Source organism: Leopardus geoffroyi, chromosome D1 (genome assembly GCF_018350155.1).
Source record: "Leopardus geoffroyi isolate Oge1 chromosome D1, O.geoffroyi_Oge1_pat1.0, whole genome shotgun sequence".
NCBI lineage: Eukaryota > Metazoa > Chordata > Mammalia > Carnivora > Felidae > Leopardus > Leopardus geoffroyi.
The window spans coordinates 103,563,963-103,590,272 of record NC_059329.1 but is presented as its reverse complement, the minus strand read 5'-3'; the positions used below and the strand labels follow the sequence as shown (position 1 = coordinate 103,590,272).

The window sequence follows — 26,310 nt, the reverse complement described above, 5'->3', positions numbered from 1 at the left end:
TTTTTTTTACATTTATTTATCTTAAATTTATATCCAAGTTAGTTAGCATATAGTGCAATAATGATTCCAAGAGTAGATTCCAGTGATTCATCCCCTATATATAACACCCAGTGCTTATCCCAATAAGTGTCTTCCTTAATGCCCCTTACCCATTTAGCCCCTCCCCTGACCCCTAACGTCTCCAGCAACCCTCAGTTTATTCTCTGTATTTAAGGGTCTCTTATGTTTTGTCCCTCTCCTTGTTTTTATATTATTTTGCTTCCCTTCCCTTATGTTCATCTGTTTAGTATCTTAAATTCTTCATATGAGTGAAGTCATGTATTTGTCTTTCTCCGACTAATTTCCCTTAGCATAATACCCTCTAGTTCCATCCACATAGTTGCAAATGGCAAGATGTCATTCTTTTTGATTGCTGAGTAATACTCCGTTGTATGTATATATATATATGTGTGTGTGTGTGTGTGTGTGTATATATATATATATACACACACACACACACACACACACACACACACACACACACACACACACACACACACACACATATATATATACATACACACACATAATCTTTATCCATTCATCCATTGATGGACATTTGGGCTTTTTCCATACTTTGGCTGTTGTCAATAGTGCTGCTATAAACATTGGGGTGCATGTGCCCCTTTGATATAGCACACCTGTATCCTTTCAGTAAATATCTAGTAGGGCAATTGCTGGGTCATAGGGTAGCTCTATTTTTAATTTTTTGAGGCACTTCCATACTGTTTTCCAGAGTGGCTGCACCAGTTTGCATTCCCACCAGCTGTGCAAAGGAGATCCTCTTTTTCCACATCCTCATGAACATCTGTGTTTGCCTGAGTTGTTAATTTTAGCCACTCTGACTGGTGTCCATCAACTGTCACTTTTAATTCAGGTTCTCCATCATTTGTGGATTTATTTATTTATTTATTTATTTATTTATTTATTTATTTATTTAATTTATTTTTTGCTTGCACTCTTGCCCCTATAAACTCACCTGCTCACAGGGACTCTTGAGTACTCATTTAAAAAATGTAAATCCTATCACATCACTTTTCTGCTTGAAAATTTCCAATGGTTTCTCTCTGTAGTGTCAATACCCTTTAGCCAAAGACCCCTAGGACAACACCTGTAGTCAAAGTTGGGTTTATTGGCTTGTTGCAATGAGGGAGACAACACATCATGGGGGACTTTGGGACACCTCAATAAGGGAATGTTAGCAAGGATTTGTGATAGGCTTCGGACTCAGGTTAGTTAGTTTGGGAAAGGGTAAAATGTAGTTTTACTCTGAATTGGGTGCTGTCAGAAAGCAAGGGTAATTCTATGATTGGGGTCATTTTTATCTAGGAGGAGATGCTGTCTGTTGTCTATGTGGAAATACTAACCACACACTGACTTCTGTCAGAGTTGGTTATACACCTGCTGTGTTCCAAATCCCTTTCCACACTTACTCTCACTGCTAGTGAGAGAGAAAACTCGTAGCCCCTGATGCACAGCATTGATCTGACATTCACAGCTGGATCTCAGTGTATCACAGGCTGGTCTGAGGCTCACAGCCAGTGAGCCTAACTGATTGAAACAAACTCATAGAAGAATAACTTCGCACAAAGCTCCCGGAGACCGTGATAAAGGAAACAAAGCCACTTCATACTTTTGTCTAATCACAGACAAAATCAAGCTGCCACCCACAAAATACCCAATCATAGAATTGCCCTCACTTTCTGATAGCATCCAAGCTAGAGCCAACCTCTCTGCTTTCTCAGGCCCTTCTTTCAATCACACAACCAAAGCCTAAATCCTACCATAAGAGCTAACACCGTCTTACCGAGATACCCCATAGCTTCCCATGGTGTCCATTCTTCCTCGCTGTTACAGGTAATAAAGCCACCCGTGTAACCACAGGTTTGTTTCTCCTGGTTTTTGGCTGAGGGCCTGCACACTGGCATTGCTCCCTTGCCCTCCTGGTTTCAGCCACATTGGCCTCCTTTCGGTTCCAAGAAAATGGGAAGCTCATTCCTGCCTAGGGGCTTTGCACTCAGTAGTTCCCTGTGACCCTGGTACTTCCTCTCAGGTCGCTTGGTGGTTGGCTGTCATCATTCAGATTTCCAGGAAAATAGCTCCTTGGGAAGTTCTGTCATGGCCTCCTCCCTAATTTTATACCACTTTTTGATTTCCTATATAATTCTCATCCCTCTCTAAATTATATTAGCCGTTGCCTCTCTTCCTCAACCAGAGTGCAAATTTTAAAAGATCAGGGGTTTGTGTTGTGTTCACCTCTGTACCCTGGTGCCTTTAACATTTCCACGAATAACCAAAAACATATCTTACCTTGAGAACAACAGCATCTTCTTAATGGATCCCTCTGCCCCAGGCCACTTCCACACCCAGGACAGCTCTCACAGAGCCGTCTGAATTGTTTTTCTAAAACAAAGGGTAGATGCTAGCACCATCCCTCTTGAAGAACCTTCCAGAGAATCTCTCCTGAAGGTGCCAGCACCTCATTCGTCCGGTCTCATCTCCTACTGTGGTTCTTGGAGAACCCTGAGCTCAGTCCTGGTGAACATTTCCAAACATGCTACATACCTTCCAGCAGCCAAGCCTTGACTAGTGCTCCTCCCTTCTCTCCAGAATGTTCTTACCTTCTTCTCCTTACTTTTTCCTGAGGCCAAAATCCTAGTCATTTTTCAAAGCCTAGCTCCCAAAACACCATTTTTGGAGCTGTTCTCTACATTTCTTCCTTCCTTGGGGCTCCTACAGCTCTTCTTTTCTACTCAGGGTGCTACTAACCACACCTTGACTTCTATGCCCATTGGCTGTCTGCCTGCTTTCTTAGGACATCATGAGTGTCTGCAAGGCAGGGAACCATCTGCTGTCTGTGCCTGTTCCTGTGGTTGTAAAATAAAAATCTTTGTACTGTAGGGGAAGAAAACTTCTTCCCTCTAGATTCGTTGGCTGGTCTAATAATTGACAAAAGACGGATTCACGGGAGAAAGACAAACTTAATTTCGTACATACGCATATAAAAATATGAGACTCAAAGAAGTGACCAGAGCAGGCAGCTTTTATACCTTTTAGACAAACTTGTGAAGAATTGACAAGATCAAGGGGTTTGGGCTTGGGGTAGTAAATTAGTGAAGAAGTAACATGGTTTGTGTATACAGACTTCTCAGCCCTCAATTCCTTCTCTCTGGTGATGAGCATATATCTCTCTCCTAGTACAGGGAGAGTCCTTCCTTTCCCAGATTTATTTTCTGCTTTCTGGAGACAAAAGAGGGTCAGAATGTCCTTGCACAGGCTGTTTAAGTAACTTTAAAATAACCAGGATGCCAAAGCGGCACATTTTGGGGTGGCCGGCTCAAAGACTTTTTGTGAGGGATAAGTGAGTTAATGCATGTAAAGCAGTTAGAATGATGACTGGCAGAGTAAATAAATACTGAATAAATGTCTGCTACTACCACTAACATTTCTTTCTGTATCCTTATTACTGGCCCAAAGTAGGCATCAATAGGCATTTCGTGGGAGTGGGACAGGAAACTGCTGGAAGACTGAGCTTTGGAGCTTAGAACCAGGTTGGTAATTTTTTTAGCGACCTACTGAGTTGTCTGTGTAACTTCCAACTCTCTCCCCACCCCAAGCTTTGGGGATAAGGAGCCAGGGATAATTAAGCAAGAGAAGAGGAAGTCATCTTAAACCTTTTACCTAGTGGTGTGGCATCAGGTTGGTCTGACCTAAAGACATCTGCCTCAGAAATGTATTTCTTTAAAAAACACTCTTAAAAAAAGTTTATTTTTATTTATTTTGAGAGAGAGAAAGAGAGCAAGCAGGGGAGGGGCCGGTCCGAAGCAGGCTCCAGACTCCGAGCTGTCAGCATAGAGCCTGATGCAGGGCTCAGACTCACAAACCGTGAGATCACAACATGAGACGAAACCAAGAGTCAGATGCTTAACTGACGGAGCCACCCAGGTGCCCTGGGAATTTATTTTGAAAAAGCCTCCCTGGGTCCCTTGTTCAGACGATGCTCATCCTGGAAGGAATAACATATTTAACCACTACCTCAGACTGGGTCCCACTTTCCTTGTCAGGGGAGGGATGGCATATAGGGTCACAAGAGAAGTCCGGGCTAGGAGTTGCTGTTCCCAGAGTTTCCGAAGGCTTGTGAGAGGAAGGGTTGCAAGAGTGCTGGATGCAAGAAAGGACGCAGAGGCACCAGATGCCTCCCAAGATGAGGTTGGTCTGGTGCAGAAGCATGACGGGGCGGTGGGAAATTCCCCACTCGGCCGTAGCTCTAATTCTTCTGCTTTCCTCCTGTGACACCGGGGCACGTTACTGAACCTCTGGCCCCGTGGTGCTGTCCGGTGGAGAAGTTTTGAGTTCCTTTCCGTGTTAAGAGGAGGTGCTGGCATGTAGCAGGCGACTCTGTCTAAATGCATGCTTTAACGCATCCTGGGCAGTGTCTGCCAGGCTGCTCCGGAGCTTGCCTGACCCCGTCTCCTCTGAAAGCCACCTTCTGGGTGTGGAGAACAGCCAGTCTGGGCTCTCAGGGAGGTAGGTGCGGGATTCCTGGCTGCCCGGTCAGCCTCTACTGGCCAAAGGCTCACAGGCACAACAGGGGGACATGTAGGCTGTGACCAGATGGGATCCTGGGGAGCAACTGGTGTTTCTGAGATGCTTAACAGACCTCTCTCCTCAGCTGAAGGTCTCACACGAACCCAAGCTATGTGAGACATGAAATATACTTGATGTGTGTATGTCATTCACAAGTACTTTCAGACACTCATTTGTCTAAACCATTTACCAAGCTGTGAAGTTAGTGGCCACTTCCATTTCTTAAATGAGAAAACTCAGAAAAAGTGACTTGTCTCAAAGTTTGGAAACTTACCAGGGTTTGGCACGGGTTTGTGCTGGCTTTATCTGAAATCCAGAGATGGAGGAGGATTTCAACATAAAATGGCCTCGATTGTTAGGTGGCCACGGCAGTGATAGAGGAGTGAATCTTGGAGCCAGAACTAAAACTCCACACCGGTCAGGTACTAGGGGAGGGACCTGGGCAAGTTAATGCTCATTCTCATTTCCTTCATTTGTGAGATGTTATCTCAGAGGATTAACTGCCTGGCACGAGTAAATGAGGCAGTATTCACACTGCCTTGAACATGTAGATAAAAATGCAGCATCTCTTAGTTAAGTCTCATATTCTGCCCTATGCGATTTTTCCCAGCTTAAGCGTCTACCTTCAAACTGGACTAGAAACGGGCCAGTCAGGGTTCTTCTCTGTCCTTCAAAGGTTTTGACTGGGGTTCAGAGTTGAAATTAAACCATTCGAAAGGAAATCTTCCCCGTCTGCAGGCTAGCTGATAGGTGTGGGGCAATCTGCCTTTTCTAGGCTGACTGGCCCCGGGAGTTTTTCCCGGTGGCCTGGCATCCCGGAGATTTACCCGGCACGCTCGACGGAGCCTGGCCCTTGCTGGGAGGGTTACATTTCATCCAATGTTGAAACCACTTGAAATTCCTCTTGCTCATCCAAAGATACAGAAATAAAAGAAGCGACTCGTGGTCCTGCTGAGGCGAGATCTTTATTGTTAGCCGCTCTTGCATCTTTTACTTTCTATCTGCCAAAAATAGATGGATCCAAGTAACAGGAGAATCACATGCACATGGATGTTACCGCACACCCCGCACATTTCATCAAAAGATCAAATTGTATTTTTTACTGTGTTTATCTGTAGACTTCAGGGCTCTACAGAAGCTTCTGAGTGGAAAGAGGACAGTTTTACCACTTTCACTTTTTCAGTGTCCCCGACATCCGGGAGGTTTGTTCTTGGGTGGGCTGAGGCAGGAGGCCACACCATTCTTCTTAAACGCCCTGGCCTAAACACTGCCTAGTAACTAACACTCGGGCACATACCATAAATCGACCGAAGTTGATACCCAAACTGGACTTATTTTTCCTCTTCACCAATCACTTTATCGCCCTGGTGGAAGCCCCTTTGCTTCCTGCATTTCTGTGTTACTCCTTAGTATTAAGAGAGTAGGTGTTCAGCCACTTTATGAAGAGCTGAGGACTCATAGTCATTCTAAACCACTTTGGAACTATGTAGGTCTCCCTGAAATATTTACTTGTCCTCTGCCTGTTTGACCAGTGGTCACAAGAATGAGTCATCCACTGGGCTTTAATCCACATGAGCCTGAAATAACAGCAATACCAAGGCGATGACTTTATTAAAACCTTCACTTCCCTCAAACCTGATCATTTCAAAGCTAATTTTATTTGATGGTTGGCCTGTGAGTTTGTGCCAATTTGCAAGTGTTTTCCAAATCACCTTCTTAAACCAATGCAAAGTTTACCAGTTCTCATACATGTAATTCCTTACCGATTCACAAAAACAGAATCTCTCTCCTAACAAAGGACTTTTCTAGAGGCTGTGGGATAGAAGGACTCCTCTTTACAAAATATGAGATATGAGTTAGGGGTTAGGAACTAAAATCATGCTTAAAAAAAAAAAAAAAAAAAATATATATATATATATATATATACACACACACACACACAAATGCCTTTACATATATATATATAATTACATTATAAATTTTATATAAATCTTATAGTTGCATATTATATAACTATAGATAGTTTATGTGTCTATAAAAATATGATTCCCTAGAGATCCTATCCATATATAGATCTAAGAAACAAGGGAACTAAAACCTAAAGGCCAAAAATCTCTTTTGGGTTCTGGACTCTTAAAAAAACCATACTTCCACAGTGTTGTCATCATTCCTATCTGTATTTTGAGACACACCCCTAGAACACGGGCCTGTTGTCAGTCCCTTCTTCAATGTCGCGTCCATTTCAGAGAAGCAAGATGCATAGTTGACAGTTCAGATCCACACACTTTTGCGACTTTGTTATTAGAGCTGAGTGCTCATTTCTCCCTTATTCTGTCTACATTTTTCTAGGGATTTTCCTCATACTTTTCTTTTTAAAAAACAAATTTTTTTTTAACATTTATTTATTATTGAGAGAGAGAGAAAGAGAGAGAAAGAGAGAGAGAGAGAGAGAGAGAGAGAGAGAGAGACAGAGCATGAGCAGGGAAGGGGCAGAGAGAGGGGAGACAGAATCCGAAGCTGGCTCCAGGCTCCGAGCTGTCAGCACAGAGCCCGACGCAGGGCTCGAACTCACAAACTGTGAGATCATGACCTGAGCCGAAGTCGATCGCTCAACCGAGCCACCCAGGCGCCCCTCCCCATAATTCTTTTGAGGCATGCTGCAAGTTTTTTTTGAAGAAACTGATACAGAACTCTGATCACAACGCTGGGCGTACACTCAGGGGGACTTGGCTGCTTACTAATCAAGACTCACACAGCTTCCTATTTTTCTCCTATTCAGTAGTTAGTACTTGTACCTTTCCTGGACCCTCTGCCACTTCGAATGTGCCTCCTACAGATAAATATTTCTACACATGTAACTCAACAAAGCTTAAGTCATGCTCCCTTGATTTCCAAAACTTCTGCCAATGTCTGCTCTGCCTCATCTGCTGAATATAAAAACAAAACACTTGGGAGCCACTTCTTTCAGATTCAGGTTTGTGTTCAGTTACTCCCCAGTAAGAAACTGTATTCCCATCTTTATCCATTAAACAGAAAGAGCCTAAAATACTTCATAGGTAAATCTACGAGCTTCACATTAATAAACAGGTACTTTATCCATTAGAAATACTGCTCTTAAGCAGAAGAAAAAGTTCAAATCAGAGAAAGCTTAAATGAAATAAGCCTCTATGCTTTTACTGAGACAGTATCTACCTATACACCAAAATTACAAATGAAATAAAACCAAACATTAACCTCGAGTGGCAGCTGGACCCAAATGTTTATTACTGCCTCACTTTCTTCTAACCAGCCAACTCTTCCTCTTCTCATTTCTCTTTATTTGGTACCCAGCCACCCTCTGAGATACAACCGAACTCCTCCCTCCTCCAGAAAATGATTTCTGGCCCTCGTCGAGCTCCTCCCTAGAACTCCCTAACCCTAACCTCGTGCCTCACAATTCCAACCAGAACTGATGTCTTCTACACATACGAGGCCATTTCCACAGATGTATATTGCAGAGCAGGGCCTTCCTTGCCCTGTATTGCCACAGTGCCTCTCCCAGAGTCCTCATAACACTGACCTCGTGGAGTTGTGGACACAAACCCTTGTGGGAAAAAGTTGAAAGCTAAGTCACCCCATCCCAATCTCATGCAACTTATGCGGTTAGCCCTCTCTGACTCATGGTTCACTTAAGAGCACAGTAAGTAAACTAAACTGATTTGGGTCCCCCATCCACGATGGTGACTTTAACTGGTAGCATAAAATAACGTCACACCTGAGAACTTCTGGGTTTACACTGCAGCACTGGTTCGTACGCCTGACCGCAAATGACCTTTTCCATTAATGCCCACATTTACTAGTTGGGGTCTTTCATACAGTGTTTCTCTCAAGAACATTGAACACAATGCCCTGCCCCTTTCTTGTGAAGCATGGAGGCTTTGCTGTATATTGCTTCAGTATCGCTGGCATTCCCACTTGGAACAGAGTGGGCCTCACCCTCTCCTCATGACTAAGTCCAGAGAATGTGTGGTAAAAGGAGTTTTGTGACATTTTAACCTGAGTAGTATTCCAACCATTGTGCATGAATGCTTGGCTTACAGTGCCTATGTCGCCACATTGCTGATTACAGTAAATGTGAGGTAACCTAGTACGAGTTGTGCCCAATCCAAAACTCAAAAACATTTGTGGGCACTCTAAAGCAGCCTGGAGCTTCCTAATTTCACAAGTCTGGTGGGCCTAATCTTTTCCCCAAACCGAATCTTAACATCTCCAGTGCTCTCTTCTTAGCTAGGCATGGGCAACAAATACTGCCCTTCATGCAAATTTTGTTCTAGTAACATATCAGGACACATAATGGGGATTGTTTTTCCAGTGCTAGGGATAGACTACATGGGTCAATTTTCCAACCCTCTGTGACACAGAGGTGCAGTGAAAGAAGTTCATAATTAGGCCTCTAAAGTGAAGGGCACATAGGCTTTAGAGTGAGAAAGATCTGAGTTCAAACTGAAGCGTGCCATTTGCTAGGTGGGTAACCTTGAACAAGTTGTAATTTCTGTGACCCTGTTTTCTCATCTGCCAAGAGGGGAGAACACTACCTCCCTCAACAGAGTTGTGGAAATTACACACAGAGCCCCTGGCGTACTGCTACAATACAGTACATACTCCATAAACGTTAGTTACTATTTTTATTATCTGTGAGTTTGAATTGGCTAGTAGAGTCCATGATTTTTCATTCACTGTTTCAGTCTTCTCAGAAAAGTCATCTAGGACTAAAGTTAAACATACATTTATCCTGTGAGACTGTTAAATACTTGTAAGGTTAACTTAGTGGGTAGAAAAGGTTAGAGCACTAAAGTGGAAGGATGTTGCCCTTGTCCCCACTCCCTTATGGTCCAAAACACACACACACACACACACACACTCTCTCTCTCTCTCTCTCTCTCCACAATAAACCTTATGCCCATTTGTCCATGTCTCCAACCATACTTGATGAAAATGCCTGTGGTCTTAAAAGGTTAGAAAACTTTCAAAACTTAAGAATGGGAAAGTGAGGCCTCAGGGAACTGTGTATATTCCACTAGAAAAGGAAGGGGGAGAGAAGAGGGAAAACTGCTATATTTTCTTGTCATTAGTAATATAATGGCTCCCATGTGCTGGAATCCCAGTCTGATGAGAAGAAATGACTCGAAGGTCACGAATGGATCTAACTGTCCACTGTGAAAGCTCTCGCAACACCTTCAGGCCCCACAGCTTCTTCTCAAAGAGACCGCCATCTCCAACAACGGTAGGCATCCCATCAGCCTCATTGGGGGGGATCTTGTGTTCCAGGAGCATCATTAATTCCTCCAGTTGGTAAGCAAAGGCAGCAACTTGGAGTAGAAGGGTATATATTGCTTGATGGAAGTCCCCTTCAGCTGGAGTAAAATGTACCTGTTGGTCTTCTAAAAGCCTGGCCAACATAACATGGAAGGCACGATAAGCTTGGAGGTTGTCTTGGAGTCGTTCTGCCTCAGTCAGCTCACTCCATCGATCAGTGCTTGCCACTGGCACACCATCCACAGAGTCCAGGTTTATGTTCTCGTTCAGGCCCTGATGCTTCATCTGGCCAAGGATACATAAAAACATCTTATCTTCTGTAATTATCCCAACATTTTTATTTCATCCCTAAATCTCATGTAAAATCTTTTTCATCTTCCTGGTCAAAAAGGATCCAGATTGTAAAGAAAATAACAAATCTACAAAAGGAACTCTTTATTGGAGATCCAATGATGGGACTTTAGGAAGACCTTAGTGTCTCTGAAATTATACACACTGTTTTGACTACCTGTTCAGTTTTTGTGGGAGAATCTGCAGTTTTCATTGGGTTCTAAAGGTTGAAAACCACTGGTCTAGAATGCTTCCTTCCCACTTCAAACTGCCTCCTGGAAACTGGAGTATTTTAAATCATATTGGAGATTTAAGTAATTTAAACATACTTAAAAACACTGGGTACATCTATGAAGCCCTAGAATTAACCCACTGCAGAATTCTTCTAACCCCGTCTCTTCCATTGTCCACTCTCAATGGTGAGGACAATCCTTTAAGAGAATTCAGTGGGAATTCGTTTAAAAAAAAAAAAAATATCAGACTCTTTGGTATCTCAAAGAGTCTGATTTCTAACTGGTGAGGCTGTACGAATCTATATTCAGAACTCTCACAGGGCCTTCAGTGTTCCTATAGGCCTTAGATGGACACCGATGGGGATCTCCTTCTATCAGAAAACCAGTCTGGAACTCCCAGTGAATTTTCTAGGGGATCCTTTTGACAGTGTAGGTGACTATTCTATTTAGACACAGGGAGACTTGGTATAAATTATGAAAAAGTGGGTGGCTAGGAGAAATTCTTTGGATCTGTGCTGCTCTTCTCTCAATCCTATACACCTCACTCTTTACACAGTGCAAAAATTCAGAACGATGTATACGAAGAACCCATACTTAGAGGGCCCACGGCTAATCTATTCTGGTAGAATTCAGACTGTAGGCGATCAAATTAGGAACAGCCTCCAAGACATAGAGCCAATCCTACCCAGAACCCCATGTATATTTTCTTATTCAAAGAGCATGTCTCCTAAATAGCCTAGAGAAGAAAATAAGGTCACAGGAGTTTCCTTAAGGGAAGGAACCATGAAGAACCATGGGTCAAATGACGGGCCCAATCTATGAATGACTATATGAGGAGGGCCTTCACAATTGGCAACGGGGGCTGGGACAGACATGGTGGTAACGGGCTTCATCAGAGGAGATGAAGTGAAAATAGACAACAGCAAAATAGGCAACTTACATAAGATTCCATAAGAGCAGTCAGATCTGAACGAATCTTCCTTGCTAGCCAGATAGAGCGGCTACAGAGGTCCCGGCGGTGAGGGGTCAGCGATGAGTGCTCTGCGAAAGCCATCCCCTAACTCAAATGTCCCAGGAAACAAGTGAGCTGGGTTTGCTTCTGTCTACACTGGTCCAAATAAGAAATGTGACTCTCAGACTAAATCCACTGGGCATTCTGTACTAATGGGATTGTGCACCCCACCCCCACCCCCTGCCTGACTCAGAGGTGGCAGCAAATTCCTGGCTGTGGATTTTTGTGCCTGTGGAATCAAAGGCCCCTTTTTAATCAGCTTTTTTTCCTGCAGTGTCTGCCTCCATCTCTCTCCTCCACTCAGTGCCTAGCCTACTTGTTTTTATGTCATTGTTTTGCTTTTGCACTTAGCAACAAGGTCACTATCACACTAATCCTCATGACACCCCTGCCTAATGTGATCTGTATTATATACATATAATCATTTAATTTTATTATTACCCTCCTTTGTATTCCCCATGTCCTCCTTCTTTCCTTTTTTTGGCCTGGTAAAGTGTTCAAGAATATTAAGTTATTACTATAAATACAACCGCCACTGATTAAGCAGCTACTCTGGACCAGACACTGTGCTAAAGGCTTTAAAGCCTTTATTCGACCTATGGAGTAATTCTATGAGATAAATATTAATTTCCCCATTTTACATATGAAATTGAGGCTTAACGAAAGTAAATAATGTACACAAAACCCAGAAAGCAGGCACAAAATTTCAATATAGGTCTCTGATTTTACAGCTGTTTCTCTCATTGACTTTCCAATTTCATTCTTTAGGTTTTTCACATTTGTTAAGAAACAAAGTTTATGTGAAACAGGTCCCTTAAAAATACAGCATCTTTTCATTTGTATCACTTCATTATGTATCTAAAGTTAGTTTAATTTACACTCAAAAATCAGCAAAGTAAGCATCTCTAACCTCGATCATGGTGCCTTCCTCATAGCTACAGGATGAGGAAGGTACTGTTTAGGCCTGTTTTCTTCCAAAGGACAGGAAACACCCAACCCTGACCGGGTAACATTTCTAAGGCAGTCTCAAGTGACAACACGCTTTTCTTTTTCTTCCTTAGCCCAGTCACACCACACTGCTTCTCAACAAGATAAGAGAATGAGCTGGGCTTTGAAATGAGGGCAAAAGAGTTTAACAGCATGTGCAGAGTTGCAGAGTTGTTCTTCTATTGCATTTAACTCCGTAGGTTAGAGGATGATACTTACTGACCCAAGAGCTGCAAGTGTCATCCCTGAATCAATCAATTAGCTCCCACTGTTTCATAGCATAGACGTTGCCTCTACACTGAAACCCACACCTCAGGTGCAAACTTCCATAAGTAAACAATAAGTGAGAGTAAGAAGGGAGAAAAGTGAGAAGTGGGTGCTGTCATAGTAGGCCTTTTAAGAATGTAGGAGGAATCTAGTTCTTTTTTTAAAGTTAGTACTTGCGTGGACACGGAGTTTTCTGAAAAAGCACCGATATTAAATGCCACCAAGGCTTTGTCACTTATCAGACTAACATAAACTTCACAGCATCCTTAACGTTTTCTCTACTAGACTAATAAGGCCATCTTTTCTACAAGTCTGCCAAAACATAGGAGGGATTTCCAAGTTTGCCAGATGATCACAGAATCCTATGGCAACTCAGCATTAGAAATCCAGACCTAAAATGAGTCAGATGCTAACTGTCTGATTCTCAGTGAGAGCAAACAGCATCTGCCACATAAAACCTGCTCGGAGGGCACTTGTTTCTCACTGAACGGCATCAATGGTCTTCATCCTTTGGATAACTGTAATCATTACAATCAAGGAAGACAAGTTGCTTCCAAGAAGACAACTTTTATTGTTCTTCTTTACATATTTATTTTGGATATGCCTTAACTAGATTAAGAGAAAACAAGGATTTGAAAAGCAGAGTATCCCTTTTATTATAATTTCTTTTTACATAACCTTTTCAACCTAGATTCAGGTGACTACCTGTCTCTCCCATCAAAGGAGAAGGGTCCTGCACATTACAACAGGCAAAAAAGGCTTTCAGGAAATAAAATATTTTAAATTGATCCATTACAATTTTTCAAATTTCTTGAGTACATTGGAAAGTGGGAAAAAGAAGGAGGGAAAAATGGTACTTCAAACAACCAGACCGTGATAACCTTAGCTGGCTTTGGTACACTTTTTAGATTTTTTTCCAACAGGTACAAAGGAGGTTCAAGTGCTCTATGTAGATGCTTTTCCATACCTGATTTCTTTTTTTTTTTTTTTAACTCCCAGTAATCCTGGCCAGTGTGTATCCAAACTCTCTGAAGCACAGTAAGTCTCAATTATGCAGAATAACCACAGGCAACCAGAGATTAGGGGGAAGCGCATCTCCCAGAAAGAATACTTGTATCTGAGTTACATTTTCAGAATTTAGAATCGCCAATTCAAGATGGAGAATATGCAATGGGAAGAGTTATTAAAAAGGTAACACAATTTGACTATGAGTAGGCAACGTGGAATTTTAAGGTTAGGAGAGCTCCTTGGAAGGACATAGAAGTAAACAGCTTGATAAGCAGACAGGGAAAGGGAAGAGGGCCTAGTAGAAGCCAGCTTACTTGCACCACTTTTTATTGTGCTAGCATCCCTTTCTCAAAAGGAAAAAAGATAAAGTCCCTGGAGAATATTTTAAAATTGATTGCATACTGATAATAATAACTTATTGAAGCAAACTGTTGGCAAATGGTACCTATAAAGAGGTCAAGAAACAAAAGGAGAAACAGAAAGTTCCTAATTATTAGAACTAACTTGTTGCTTTTGATGGGAGGAGTGTGATATAGGGAAAAACATATTTTCCCTTTCTCTCATCAAGTTTTTTATGCAGTTTGCTTTTGTGTAGGTGGTTAAAATATCTGATGACTAACCACTGCAAGCACAACTTACAGGGACAAAGAAGATAAATGTGACGACGACAGAAGTTAAGCGTGGAGTCCAGATGCGAGCCAGTGAAACAGTATAAAAAGGACTTATAAGGAAAGTGGAATGACTTTGTTGTAAACGCACCCAATCAATCTGATAATATTTTCAAATGTACTCAACATACCAGAGTCCATTCCAAATCCTTACTGTGGGCAGGAAAGCATATTCTACATCCCTTCTATCCTTATTCCATTTTCTACCCCCACACTGGAGGGACAGCAAATCTGCAACACTCTGAAAAGAAACAATGGTGCATTTAAGTCTGTTCACTGTAGGTGTCTGACTCCCTATCCCTGGCATCCCAACCACTGACACTAGTGGGTGTAAAGTAAGCCTCTTTCAGAGATGACATTTTGTTACCCCTCTTTTTGGAAAAAAATAAATCAAAGAGAAAATTAATAAACTTTGTCATTTTAGTGTTTGTGAAAAACAAGCCATTCCTTATTTTGCTCCCAGCAAAACTTCATTCTTTCCAATAGCCATCACACATTTCTGACAAACAATGAATAGGACAAGCCTTTAACTCCGGCTTGTGAAGTACACAGAAGGATAGAAACTGCCCTTCTAATTCTCTAAAAATCCCCTAATAGGTTTTTAGTCTTCTGGGAGTTATAAACTTGTAAAAAAAAAAACACCACCTGCCTCTCCCATGGACAGTAATAAGCAGTCTACCCCATTCTATCTCAATGGAAGTGGTAATTCCCAGAATTTTAGGTGAAAGCCAAGGTGATTATTATACAGATTATTAACTTCATCTATGGAAGTCTTTCCTCTTCTGAAGTGTTCTTAGAAGGAAAACAAAACAGAGCAATTTTCCTTGACTTAAAACTGTACGAGTCATAGACCTCTTCACTGATGGCAGTGTCCTTCACTAATTGGGAGCTGGAATGAACCAATGATAAAGCAAAAACCAAAACAAAGCAAGGGGCCACAGTTGGGCCAACAGGAAGGTGTGCAGGAAGAAATGAAGGGGACAAAAAAAGAAAATAAATGCATAAGAGAAAATCTTGTATCTGTAATTCAGACCCTGAACAATCCTTCTCATCCTCTCAAAATTCCTAAATTTCAATGCTCTAAAAACTCAAAGAGCACTAAATACTGAAAACCTAACAACCTTCCCTAAATAGGCTTCTGAAAAAGCATTAGGCTACTGTATGCTACTGTAGTGATTTTGTTAGTGCTGAGGACCAGCTTTCTTTAAAGGCCACTGGAGAGCTATGATTTAGAGGCTGGCTGTGCTTCTTCAACCCTATATCTTGCCTTCAAAAGTACTTCTTATGGAAAGGACCCCATGTCAGAACAATCTAATCTCTCCCAGCCCCACAAAATATAGCAACAAAGATCCAAAAAAAAAAAAAAAAAAAAAAAAAGAAAATCAGACTTTCCATTAATAAATAAGGAATCTCAGGTTCCACAACACAAAAACACACATGTTCAAAGTGCAAATTTCTGCCATTAGTCTGGGACTTTTCTCACTGATACAGAGCCCTGTCTTATGGTCAGAGAAACCATGTAGAGGGCAGCCCCCCTCCCTGTTGGGAGCCTGCTTCCAAGCTAATGAGCACCACTGAGAACCAGATGGAGGTGTTGGGAGGGGACTGAAGTGCTGGGGTCACAGAGGAGGGAGGTGGTCCCCATGAATCCTTCCTTTCCTAAACCCAGCAGGGAATGGAGGAGAAGGGGGTGAGTGAGAGAGGTGGGCTGTTTTAACAGCTCACCCTGCCAGGGGGCCTAAAGTGCCAAGTCAAGCTGCCAGCCTCCAGAGATTAGAACTGTATGATGCTTTGGGGGTAAGTGTGCCGCGGTGGGTAGAAGCCAGAACCATAGGGCAGCAGTGAAGGAGAAGGGGCTTAGAGGACAGTAATATACTATTAAGAGTTAAAAGCTGATCCAGAGCACATCAGAGTTACAGGTTTAAGAAGGGATCTGCCGGTGAGCACGAAGTCTGCCTGGCTGGAACGGAGTAGGAGGATAACCCTCACTTTAAGAGCTTCTTCTTTTTTGCCTACCTTTTTGGTAAAGGCAACATCAATTTTATAAAGGGGACAATAGAGGGAGAAGAAGGTGGGTGTAGATGTGTGTGCTGTGATCCACAATGGAAAGAGCAGGCCCTTCAGTTATTTTACTAGATTTTAAATGCTTTAAATTTTTTTTTTTTTTGTCCTTTTTATCTTTTAAATACAAAGTCTGAGCTGTCCCAGTGCCCAAAGTCTTCCCTTCCACTAAGGTCCAGTAGAGTCTGAATCTTCAATCAGAACCTCTGTGGTAGCACCGAGTATATCCGAGTTCATGACCAGCCCTTCAGTGCCCCCACTGCTGCCACTTCCCACAAAGATCTTCCCATCAGCCATCAGGCTCACCCGCTCTGTCCCACTACAGTATGACTTTGACATCCCTTCGGCTTCTAGCAGGAGGCACTCTCCAGAGGTGGAGTTTCCCAATGGCTCAGGAAGAAGAGGAAGACCCTGCCCATCTGCAGGTTGTGTCAGGGACTCTGGGTTAGTGCCCAAGATATCTGTGCTGGTGATGAGGGCGCCTGCATTGGCAGCCAGAGCTTCGGCAATCAGCACCTCGGGGTGGCTTTTTGCTTTGTGTGCCACTACGCTGTCCTTCTTCTCAAATTTTTTGCCACAGATATTGCAAGAGAACTGGTAGAAGGAATCTGCATCATGCTTCTTCATGTGCCAATTAAGGGATGCCTTTTGCCGACAGGTAAATCCACAGATCTCGCATCTAAGAGAGCGAAGAGGAAAGGGCTGATCAAACAGAGAAATGAAAAGGGCTCTTACTCAGGGTCAGGGCAAGAACTTAGAGGTCACATATACAAGCAATAGACACTAACATATACTTGTGAAAAATTAGGAAAAGTTAACTAGATGGAAAACTAATCTGTTTTTTTCTTTTGTTTAAAAACCAGAGGAAACAAGGAAAAGTTCACTAAGTAACTTGCATCCCCAATCAATCCTCTGATTTGGTAAAAGTAAACAGCAGTGGCAACTGAAATGTCTGTACAGGGGCTAACCCGCGAGCAGGGCATGTATGCGCTTCTCCCCCAGATGTTCACCAGTAAATAAACACTCACTGTAACGGCTTCTCGCCAGTGTGAATCATCCGGTGCACTGCCAGATTGTGAGAGCTCTTGAAGGCCCTGGCACAATATTCACAGATATAATCCCTTTGATCTAAGAAGAAAAATAATGTGGTTAGTGTTCCATTTCGAATCCCTCTTAAGTATTTTTTCCCAGTTTACAGTAAGTAAGCAGATGATCAGTTAGTAAGAGCAATATTGTTTTCAATGTATAAAATACACTTTGGATAAACAAAATTTTAAAAAGATATATACCATTTTTTTTCATGTTTGTTTTTGAGAGGAAGAGAGAGAGAGAGAGAGAGAGAGAGACAGACAGAAGACTGTGAGCATGGGAGGGGCAGAGAGAGAGGGAGACACAGAATCCAAAGCAGGCTGCAGGCTGGACATGGGGCTCGAACTCACGGACCATGAGATCATGACCTGAGCAAGTCAGAGGCTTAACCGACTCAGCCACCCAGGCACCCAGGACTTGTTTTAGAAAACTAAACAAAGCAAAACAAAAACAACCTAATGGAAATAGGAGAATTGGAACCCTAATCTCAATCTTACCAATAATCCAGATCTTGAATAAATTGCTTAGTAAGTAAACAACTACATTTTCCCTGGATTTTATTCTTTAAAACAGTTTTTCCAGACTGTGGAAGCTGAATGCTTACATATGAAGAATTTGGCACTCAAACACCAAAATCAACAATAACAACAGAATTTGGCATCTCCTAGAAGAAAAGTGATCCACAATTAAAGTGGTAATCATGTCTTCTGTTTCAGGTTTAAAAAATGTTACCCAAGATAAACAATTTAAATTTCTCTCAAAAAGGTTCAAGTTGCTGTCATCATATATGTGCAGACAGTACCTGTATTCTTTACCTTATTCTCCTACCCCACATCTTCTGCACCATTCAACCCCTGCCTCTGTCATTTCACAATCCCCCCAAATTTCACAGGATTTTTGATGAACTTGGTAACATGGTATAAAATCTATGGGTCAAAGGAGCACTGCACTTAATTATTTCTTTATCACTTGGTTTTGGAGAGAAGTGGACAAGGAGATGCTCTGTATCTCTTGAATAAATGACCACTATGTTTTCTGGGCCTTTCTCTTAAAATTGCTACACATAGTCACAGTGAAAACACGAGGATAAGTTAAAAGGCAAACAATATCCAATTTAATTCTATGCCCCATCCCAAACAGTTCTAAAGCCAAGTGTGGGAGAAGAGCCAGGTTTTTCTCAAGCTTGAATATATTTGGGAATCATCTAGGGATGTTAGTAAATGCAGATGCTAGTTGAGCAGGTCTGAGATTCTGTAAGTAACTCGCTCAAGTGACATCGATTCCTGTTGGGCTATTTTCTACATGATGAATAGGCAAGGTCTAAAAATGCACTTTTAACCCAGAGACAACTCTTCAGTTTGTCTCCCAGGTCTTGCCTACCTTTCTAGTTTCATTGTAACATGCAAACCTGGGTGGGGCATCCACTTGCTTAAATAAATTACATTTTTAAACAATGTTTATTTTAAGAGAGAGAGAGAGAGAGAGAGAGAGAGAGAGAAAGAGATTGAGATTGAGAAAATGTACGAGTGGGGGAGGGGCAGAGAGATGGTAAGAGAGTTCCAAGCAGGCTTCACACCATCAGCACAAGCCCCACATACAGCTCAATCCCACAAACCATAAGATCATGACCTGAGCCAAAATCAAGAGTCAAACACTTAACCGACTGAGCCATCCAGGTGCCCCAAATAAATTACATTTTCAAAGGGAGTCTGTACATACAAATTTGGAAAAAGAAAAACTGCAATGACATCATAAAATTGTATTAACCAAATACAAATGGAATGGAGTGAATTTCTAAAGGAGTCAGTTTGTCATAGTAGTTTCTAATACCCTAAACTGGTTGTCAGAAACTACTTTTGTAGAGAATAAAACCGTATTAACAGGGAGAAGGAGCAGAGATACGGCAGCATCTAGCAAGGAACAGAGTGGAGACAACATTCTCCCTGAAGCAGCATGGTATCATGGGAAGACTGCAGACTTTGCAGTGAGTCAGACCTGAGCTCAAACCCTGGGGCTCTGAGAAGTCTGTGTGCCAGGCCCTGTGCAGTAAACAGCACTATGGATGTGATCTTATTTCATCCTTATAATAATTCCATGATATCTGTGACATTATTATCACTATTTTTCAGATGAGGAAAAGCGAGAAGTTAAGCAACTTGTCTAAGTCACACATACAGTAAAAGATGGAAAGGGTACATATATCAGTATAACCCTGAGTAGGAGACAACTAGAATTCCTAGTTGTACCCTCCACAACTACTGAAAAGATAGTAGGTAATAATCCAGTGCCTGGCACCTGCTCAATGAACTCTAATACCCAGCCTAATTTGTTCCTATTAACTGAATGGCTTTGAGATTGTCAGTGGCTAAAAATGAGTGGAATTTGAATCCATTCTATATTATGTATTACGAAGGCATTTGGTTTTTCTTTTTAAAAGAAAGCTCCTACAGGAGATTTCATGGGAATGTAATAGCTAGCCTTCACAATTTCTTTTTTTTTTGTGTGTGTGTGTATAGCCTTCACAATTTCAACAGCACCAGAATTGCCAGGAGCTAGTGAGTAGTTAGCATAAACCAGAGGCAAGCCTCTTTACCATCCAGGCTTTCTCTTCAAACTCCTCATTTCTAGTCCATAAGAGCTACTACAAAGTATCTACCAGAAAGGGAGTTAGAAAATCTTGGTTCTGTTAAAAACTAGTGATGTTACCAAGGCCAAGTTAATGTGCAAAGCCTCTGGTTTCTCAGCTGTAAAACAAGGATAATATAAGCAAACTTGGTGATGTTGAATGATGATAACAACATATGTAAAGTTTCTAGTCCACAGGTGATATAGAATATGTGCTCAATAAAAAAACTGTCCTGGTCATAAAAGTTCTTAAAAAAGTCAAAGGATAAAAGCGAAAAAGCCCTAGTTTGTTCATCTCTTATAAAATTTATGTTTTATTACATTTTATTTTCATACCTTTCTCTCACACTTGACTGTAGACTTCTTAAGATTTACATTAGAAAAAAGTATCATTACCAATCTACATACTTAAAAGTAGAATGCACTTAACACTTGATAAAACATTTTATTTAAAAAAGTACCTGTATGATGTTTGGCATGTCGTAGAAGTTGCTTCTGGAGCCTGAAGAGTCGCCCACAGGAGGGATGAGGACATACATATTTCTTCTTCAGCAAATGCTGATACTTAATGTGGTGCTAAAACAGTAAGAGAATAGAAAGAGGGATAAAAATTAAGGCTTCTTGAAAGCTTGTTCATTTGCTAAGTCAAAAGTGCTAAAGAAAAACCAAATACTCTGCATATGGATGGGGGGAGGGAGCAGTACAATCAAATAGTTAAGAACATAGGCTATGGAAACAGATCTGGATTCCAATCTGGGTCCATCATTCATGAGCAGTGTGACCTTAGGAAGTGTACTTAAATACTGTAAGCTACAGTTCTCATTGGCAAAATGGAGACAGTTACTGCCCTAACAATACCAACTGCATTATCATGAGAATATAGAGATCATGTATTATATAACACTGAATGCAGTAAATGGCCTATAGCAAAAGAATAGTACCAAACATTACTATAACAGAACCAGAATCAGAAAGTGAGGGCTTAGTCTCTCTTGCATTATATTTGCTGCTAAACTAAAAATCAAACAGGCCATTTGCCCTTTTTTTACAATGTTTATTTATTTGAGAGACAGAGTGAGAGTGAGTGTGAGCACACGTGCACAAGCAGGAGGGGGCAGAGAGAGCAGGAGAGAGAAATCTCAAGCAGGTTTCGTGCTGGCACTGTCAGCGCAGAGCCCGACATGGGACTGGATCCCACAAACCGTGAGATCATGACCTGAGCCGAAATCAAGAGATGAACACTCAACCGACTGAACTACTCAGGTGCCCCCAAAGAGGCATTTCTTAAGGTTTAGTAATAAACATTTCACTTTCATGTCCTCTGCTAGACCTAAATATAAGCTGAATCTTTTATTTTATTTTATTTTATTTTATTTTTTTATAAGCTGAATCTTTAATTCATTTTTAAAACTCTACTAAAAAAACAAAAAAAAAACCTTAAAAATTTATTTTAATTAATAGATTTTATTTTAAGAAATCACTGATTTGAGTTGCTAATTTTATTTTTAAAAATACACATTAAAATAAAGTCTGTTCATCTGTGTCTCTGGTGTGTTGGTAAAATCATCTATCAGAAGTATTTACACCACAATAGGAAACACCGGACTATTTCAAGGAAATCCTTTTTTGTGCTGTTTTTAGACATTTTTCTTTTTTTTTTTTAATGTTTATTTATTTTTGAGAGAACGAGAGCATGCATGAGTGGGGGAGGGGCCGATAGAGGGGGGATGGAGGACCCGAAGTGCACTCTGTGCTGACAGCAGAGGGCTCGATGGGGCCTCAGCCCACGAACCGGGAGATCACGACCTGAGCTAAAGCCAGACGTTTAACCAACTGAGTCACCCAGGCGCCCCTAGACACTTTTCTTGACATTGTACGTCAATGATAAAGCCTGCACAAGTTCACAAATTATAATATCTCATGAAATATGAGAACTAGTAATGGAACCTAACCTGAAAGGCTGCCTTATGTAACAACTTACTGACCTGCAAATAGCGAGGGTGAGCAAGAACGGTTCCACATCCTTCCATCTCACAACGGACATACTGGATTGGAGGCTTTTTTCTATGATCAGTATGTAGGAGATATGTTAGCAAACAGAAAAGAGGCACTCTGCACAGTGACTTAATTCAGTGCACTATAGGGGACAGCAATTTTACAGCACAAAGAATTAAAATCTCTTTACTAGTATACAGCTTGCACAGAATTTATGTTAGAAACAACCAGAAATAGCCAAATGTTCGATAAAGAGTTTAAAAAAAATTGGACAAAATAAATTAGAACTCCCCAAAAGGTAAGGAAGCATTAAGATTTTTTAAGACCCTGCAATGGAAATAAAAACACAGTAACTTTGCATGAAGGACATTAATAAAGTTGCATTTGAGAAATTTTTAAATAGCCATTCCTGCAAGGTAATTGTGAGTAATTATGTGAGTAAAAGTGCTTACCATCAGGAATAAGGAACACAGTAAGGGTACAAATTACTTACCTCCGTTTGGGTAATCGTGGACTTTTGTCATCTTTTCGCCTTCTTCCTCTCCTGTAATTAAAGAACAGAGTAACTACCCACATATTCCAGATTGAAGCTTGGAGTGAAGGATGGCTGAAGACATGTACTCAAGACCAAAGAGAAGGTGGCAGAAACAAAGGATACCCCATAATAGACAGAACCAAAGACATATCTGACAGGCCAAACAAATAGGTCATTCTAAAATAATTTCACTTAAATAAATCTGCACTAGTTAAATACATACTTTTCATAAACTATACATTACCATGGAAGATTTGGATAAACCTCAAGGTTACTACTTGAAGAGTTGTTTCAGTAAAAAGTCTATCACCTAAATTTAATCAATTTAAAAAGTAGAATCGAAAGAGTCCATTATCTAAAACCCCTGAGAATATAAACTCTACTCTCCTTATACAGAACCAAAAGCCTAAACACTTAAAAAAAAAAAATCTTATTACTGCAACAGGCAATGATGCCTGGACAGGAAGTCAAGATTCTTAAATCACTTGCCTTACTTAATTTGCCCTTCTTTTGAGGCTCCACATTTGCCATACTCTTTTTGCTCTTACCCTGACTCCCAATAGCTCCCGTCTTACCCACTCATTTAGATCTCTTTAAGTATTGATTTGAATTAAATTTAAACTTTTCAAGCTTTTGAGTCTCTCGAATGAAACTGTCAGCTGCTTGAGGCAGCAATATGTACCTGTCAATAACCCTCCTCACACTTCCACCCTTTTTTTCCACTAGTGGCTTCAAAATCTGTTAGGTTTCCATTTTTAGTAGTAATTGCCTACTCACTTCCTAGGAGGTTCCTCATCCTCTCTAATTTCATTCTCTTCTTCTTTCACTTCTACCTCCACTTCCACTTTAATTTCTTTCTTCTCTTTTTCTTCTTTCACCTTCCCCGATTTTCTCCGTGGTTTTGGGGTTTCCCTGAAAACACAAATGCATTTCAACACTGGTATCCAGTAAATGATCTTTTCAAGGGGACCTGTGACAACGGGGTAAAATCTGTGATTATCATTGGTTTACTATAAAATTATGATCCTCAGCTCATGAAATATGATTTGCAGTCAATTGTTCCTCACATGCATGGTAATGATACATACTTAAAGTCGCTTAGGCTAACAATACCCTAGAATCAAAATTCACTATAGTTATAAACAGAAAGACAAAAGTAAAAAATTTTAAGTATTCAGACAATTATGGTATCTTGTTAAGATAAACATGCAGACATCCAATAATTTGGATATGATCAAAATAAAGTTCTATATAAATAGAAGAGAGGGCTGTGTGAAGGAGTTAGAAGATCATGTTCAATTTGCAAAACAAGTACATAATTGCTCATTTAAAATGAAGTCCATACCCATTAGTTTAGTAACAAGGCAAAATAAAAGCACACAATAGTGCTTTCCTAACTTATTTTTCATCGACATGTCTGGAGTAAAATCTGAGACGTGCCTTTCTAAGTGCGGTTTGTAGGTCTCGTCTCTTGGGTCGTCTTTGAATGGTATTTCCTCTTCACTGATTAGCATCTCTTCTTCTTCCTCCTCTTCCTCATCACTACTAAAAAGAAGCAAAAAGAGATTAGAAATTCTAGTTGTAAGGATTATATCTGACTGGATTTTATTTGCTAATTTATTTAGAGGTACCAGAAAGTCACAGTAAGTTATTTAGAATTTTCATCCTTATGGTCTAACTGGATGTAATCTAGCTACTTTATCCTCACAATAATAATTAGAACTAAAAATACATTATTTCATTAAACCAAGGTAAAGTGATGACTGCTCAACAGCACTAAGAGTTAAAGAACAACTGACTTTATCATACTGCGTGTAGTCATCTGACGATCTGCTCTATCAAAGGAGATCAACCAAAAAAAAAATAATTCACATGACTTTATCATGGAATATAAATTTCAAAAACCCTAGTTAGTCAAAACATCTACATTTCCCATTAGTGGCTAGCATAAAATAAGGCAGAATACAGAAGGTACTCAAGACATGCTTTCCAAACTGGATAAGTAAAGATTACATGGTTAAAGCTTTAATTAAGAACAAAGTGGCATCTAAATACCAAAACTGAAGTTAATTTTTTGTAACAGTTCCACATTCTTTCAAGTAGAAAACAACTTCTGTATGTGCTATATGTCCCCAAGGGTTTAAATATGACATATGAAATTTCTTACCTAATGCCACCTGGAGACTGGTGTTCTTCTGCACCATCTGGAGAAAGCAAGCAAAACAGAACTTTATGGATATTGATATTTTGTCTCTGCAGCCAAGAGACTCAAACCAAATTACTGCCTGGAAGAACTATACAAAAGAAGAGTATCTGCAAATTGTCTAAAAGGAGCCCTATATCATCAGACCCACCCTTGACAGTTGTTCAACATTACATTTAAAATCAATAGGCAACTGGTTATTAGATCAGCACACTCTACTTGTACTGTACCATAGTCAAGTTGATCTGTATTTGGTTCTGACTTGCAGATGAGCTGCAATGAACCAGTCTTCGACCTAGAGCTTCGGGTGTTCTCTGTGTCATGATGCCGAGAAACTGATGTCCTGCTACTACTGCGCCAGCCCCGGCTAGGCCTAGTTGCAGCAACGGAAACTTCTTGAGGGAGAGCAGAATCTCCTTCTTCCTCTTTCTCTTCCTTAGGATCTAGATGAGAATATATACCATTACTTATGGTTAACTAATAACCATCTCAGTATATCTACTATTGTAAATACAGTTAATAAAAAAGAAAGTAAATTTTTTTTTTCAGGAGAAAAGCCCCTCAGATCTTTGTTGAAGTAAGAGAAACATGAGGAAAATTAGATGAAACTTCTCCTTATTGTCATCACTCTAAAAAGAAAAAAAAATTCATGTCATAAAGTAGTAGTCTTATATCATATCTAGAAAAAAATGGAACACTTAAGACAAGTATGCAAAATATACCAAAGTAATTCAACTAGAATTCTAGCCTTTACATCCAAGATAAAAGAAACTAAATTAAGTGAGTGGTCCCAGAAAGATGGCTGGAACTTCTTACAGAAGCACAAGAAAGAATCACAGGTCTAGATGTGTTAACAACCAAACAACGCTGGAAGAAATTGCTGAAGAGAAATTCCATAAGAAAAATGCCGTCCCTTGACTCTTTTCAGTAGTTCTTAGAACCAAACCATGAATTTCAATTAATCTATAGCATCAATGGGGCACCTGGGTGGCTCAATCGGTTAAGTGTCTGACTCTTGATTTCAGCTCAGGTCATGATCTCATAGTTCATGAGTTCGAGCCCTCCATCGGGATGTGCACTGACAGTGCAGGGCCTGCTTGGGATTCTCTGTCTCCCTCTCTCTCTGCCCCTGTCCTCCATGTGCACTCGCTCTCTCTCACAAAAATAAACAAATATTAAAAAAAAAAAAATCTACAGGGCCTATCATGACAAAGTCCAGCTCCAGTGTTGCTCTGCTTCGGTTTTCCTGAGATGCTGTGTACAGGTATACACACAATGTTACTGTTACCCTAGATTTTCTTCATGCTTTAAAGGTGAATGAGGTGATGTAGGACCATTCCCTCCTGAGCAATAAAAAAAAAACAAATAAAAAGCTT

The 26,310-nt window shown here is 40.7% G+C and overlaps 2 protein-coding genes across 3 annotated transcripts in view; both read right to left on the bottom strand.

Annotated features, from left to right (window-relative positions):
* Positions 1-5,572: 5,572 nt before the first annotated feature.
* On the bottom strand, positions 5,573-12,067 carry CNTF (ciliary neurotrophic factor). The gene is made up of 2 exons (XM_045485325.1): positions 11,425-12,067; positions 5,573-10,206 (listed from the first exon to the last, which is right to left on the bottom strand). Exons 1-2 carry the CDS (start codon positions 11,536-11,538, stop codon positions 9,718-9,720), a joined length of 603 nt encoding a protein of 200 aa, XP_045341281.1. The 5' UTR covers positions 11,539-12,067; the 3' UTR covers positions 5,573-9,717.
* A 1,230-nt stretch (positions 12,068-13,297) lies between these two features.
* Positions 13,298-26,310, bottom strand: part of ZFP91 (ZFP91 zinc finger protein, atypical E3 ubiquitin ligase) — a 47,661-nt gene continuing 34,648 nt past the window's right edge. The window contains exons 3-11 of one of the 2 annotated variants that reach the window (XM_045485320.1): positions 25,165-25,377; positions 24,899-24,935; positions 24,172-24,276; positions 23,509-23,643; positions 22,690-22,740; positions 22,187-22,265; positions 20,663-20,777; positions 17,516-17,615; positions 13,298-17,166 (exon numbers count right to left, since the gene is read on the bottom strand). In XM_045485320.1, coding sequence (XP_045341276.1) covers positions 16,656-17,166; positions 17,516-17,615; positions 20,663-20,777; positions 22,187-22,265; positions 22,690-22,740; positions 23,509-23,643; positions 24,172-24,276; positions 24,899-24,935; positions 25,165-25,377 — 1,346 coding nt within the window. In that variant the 3' untranslated portion in view covers positions 13,298-16,655. The remainder of the gene's footprint in view (positions 17,167-17,515; positions 17,616-20,662; positions 20,778-22,186; positions 22,266-22,689; positions 22,741-23,508; positions 23,644-24,171; positions 24,277-24,898; positions 24,936-25,164; positions 25,378-26,310) is intronic. The other variant, XM_045485321.1, reaches the window with a different exon arrangement.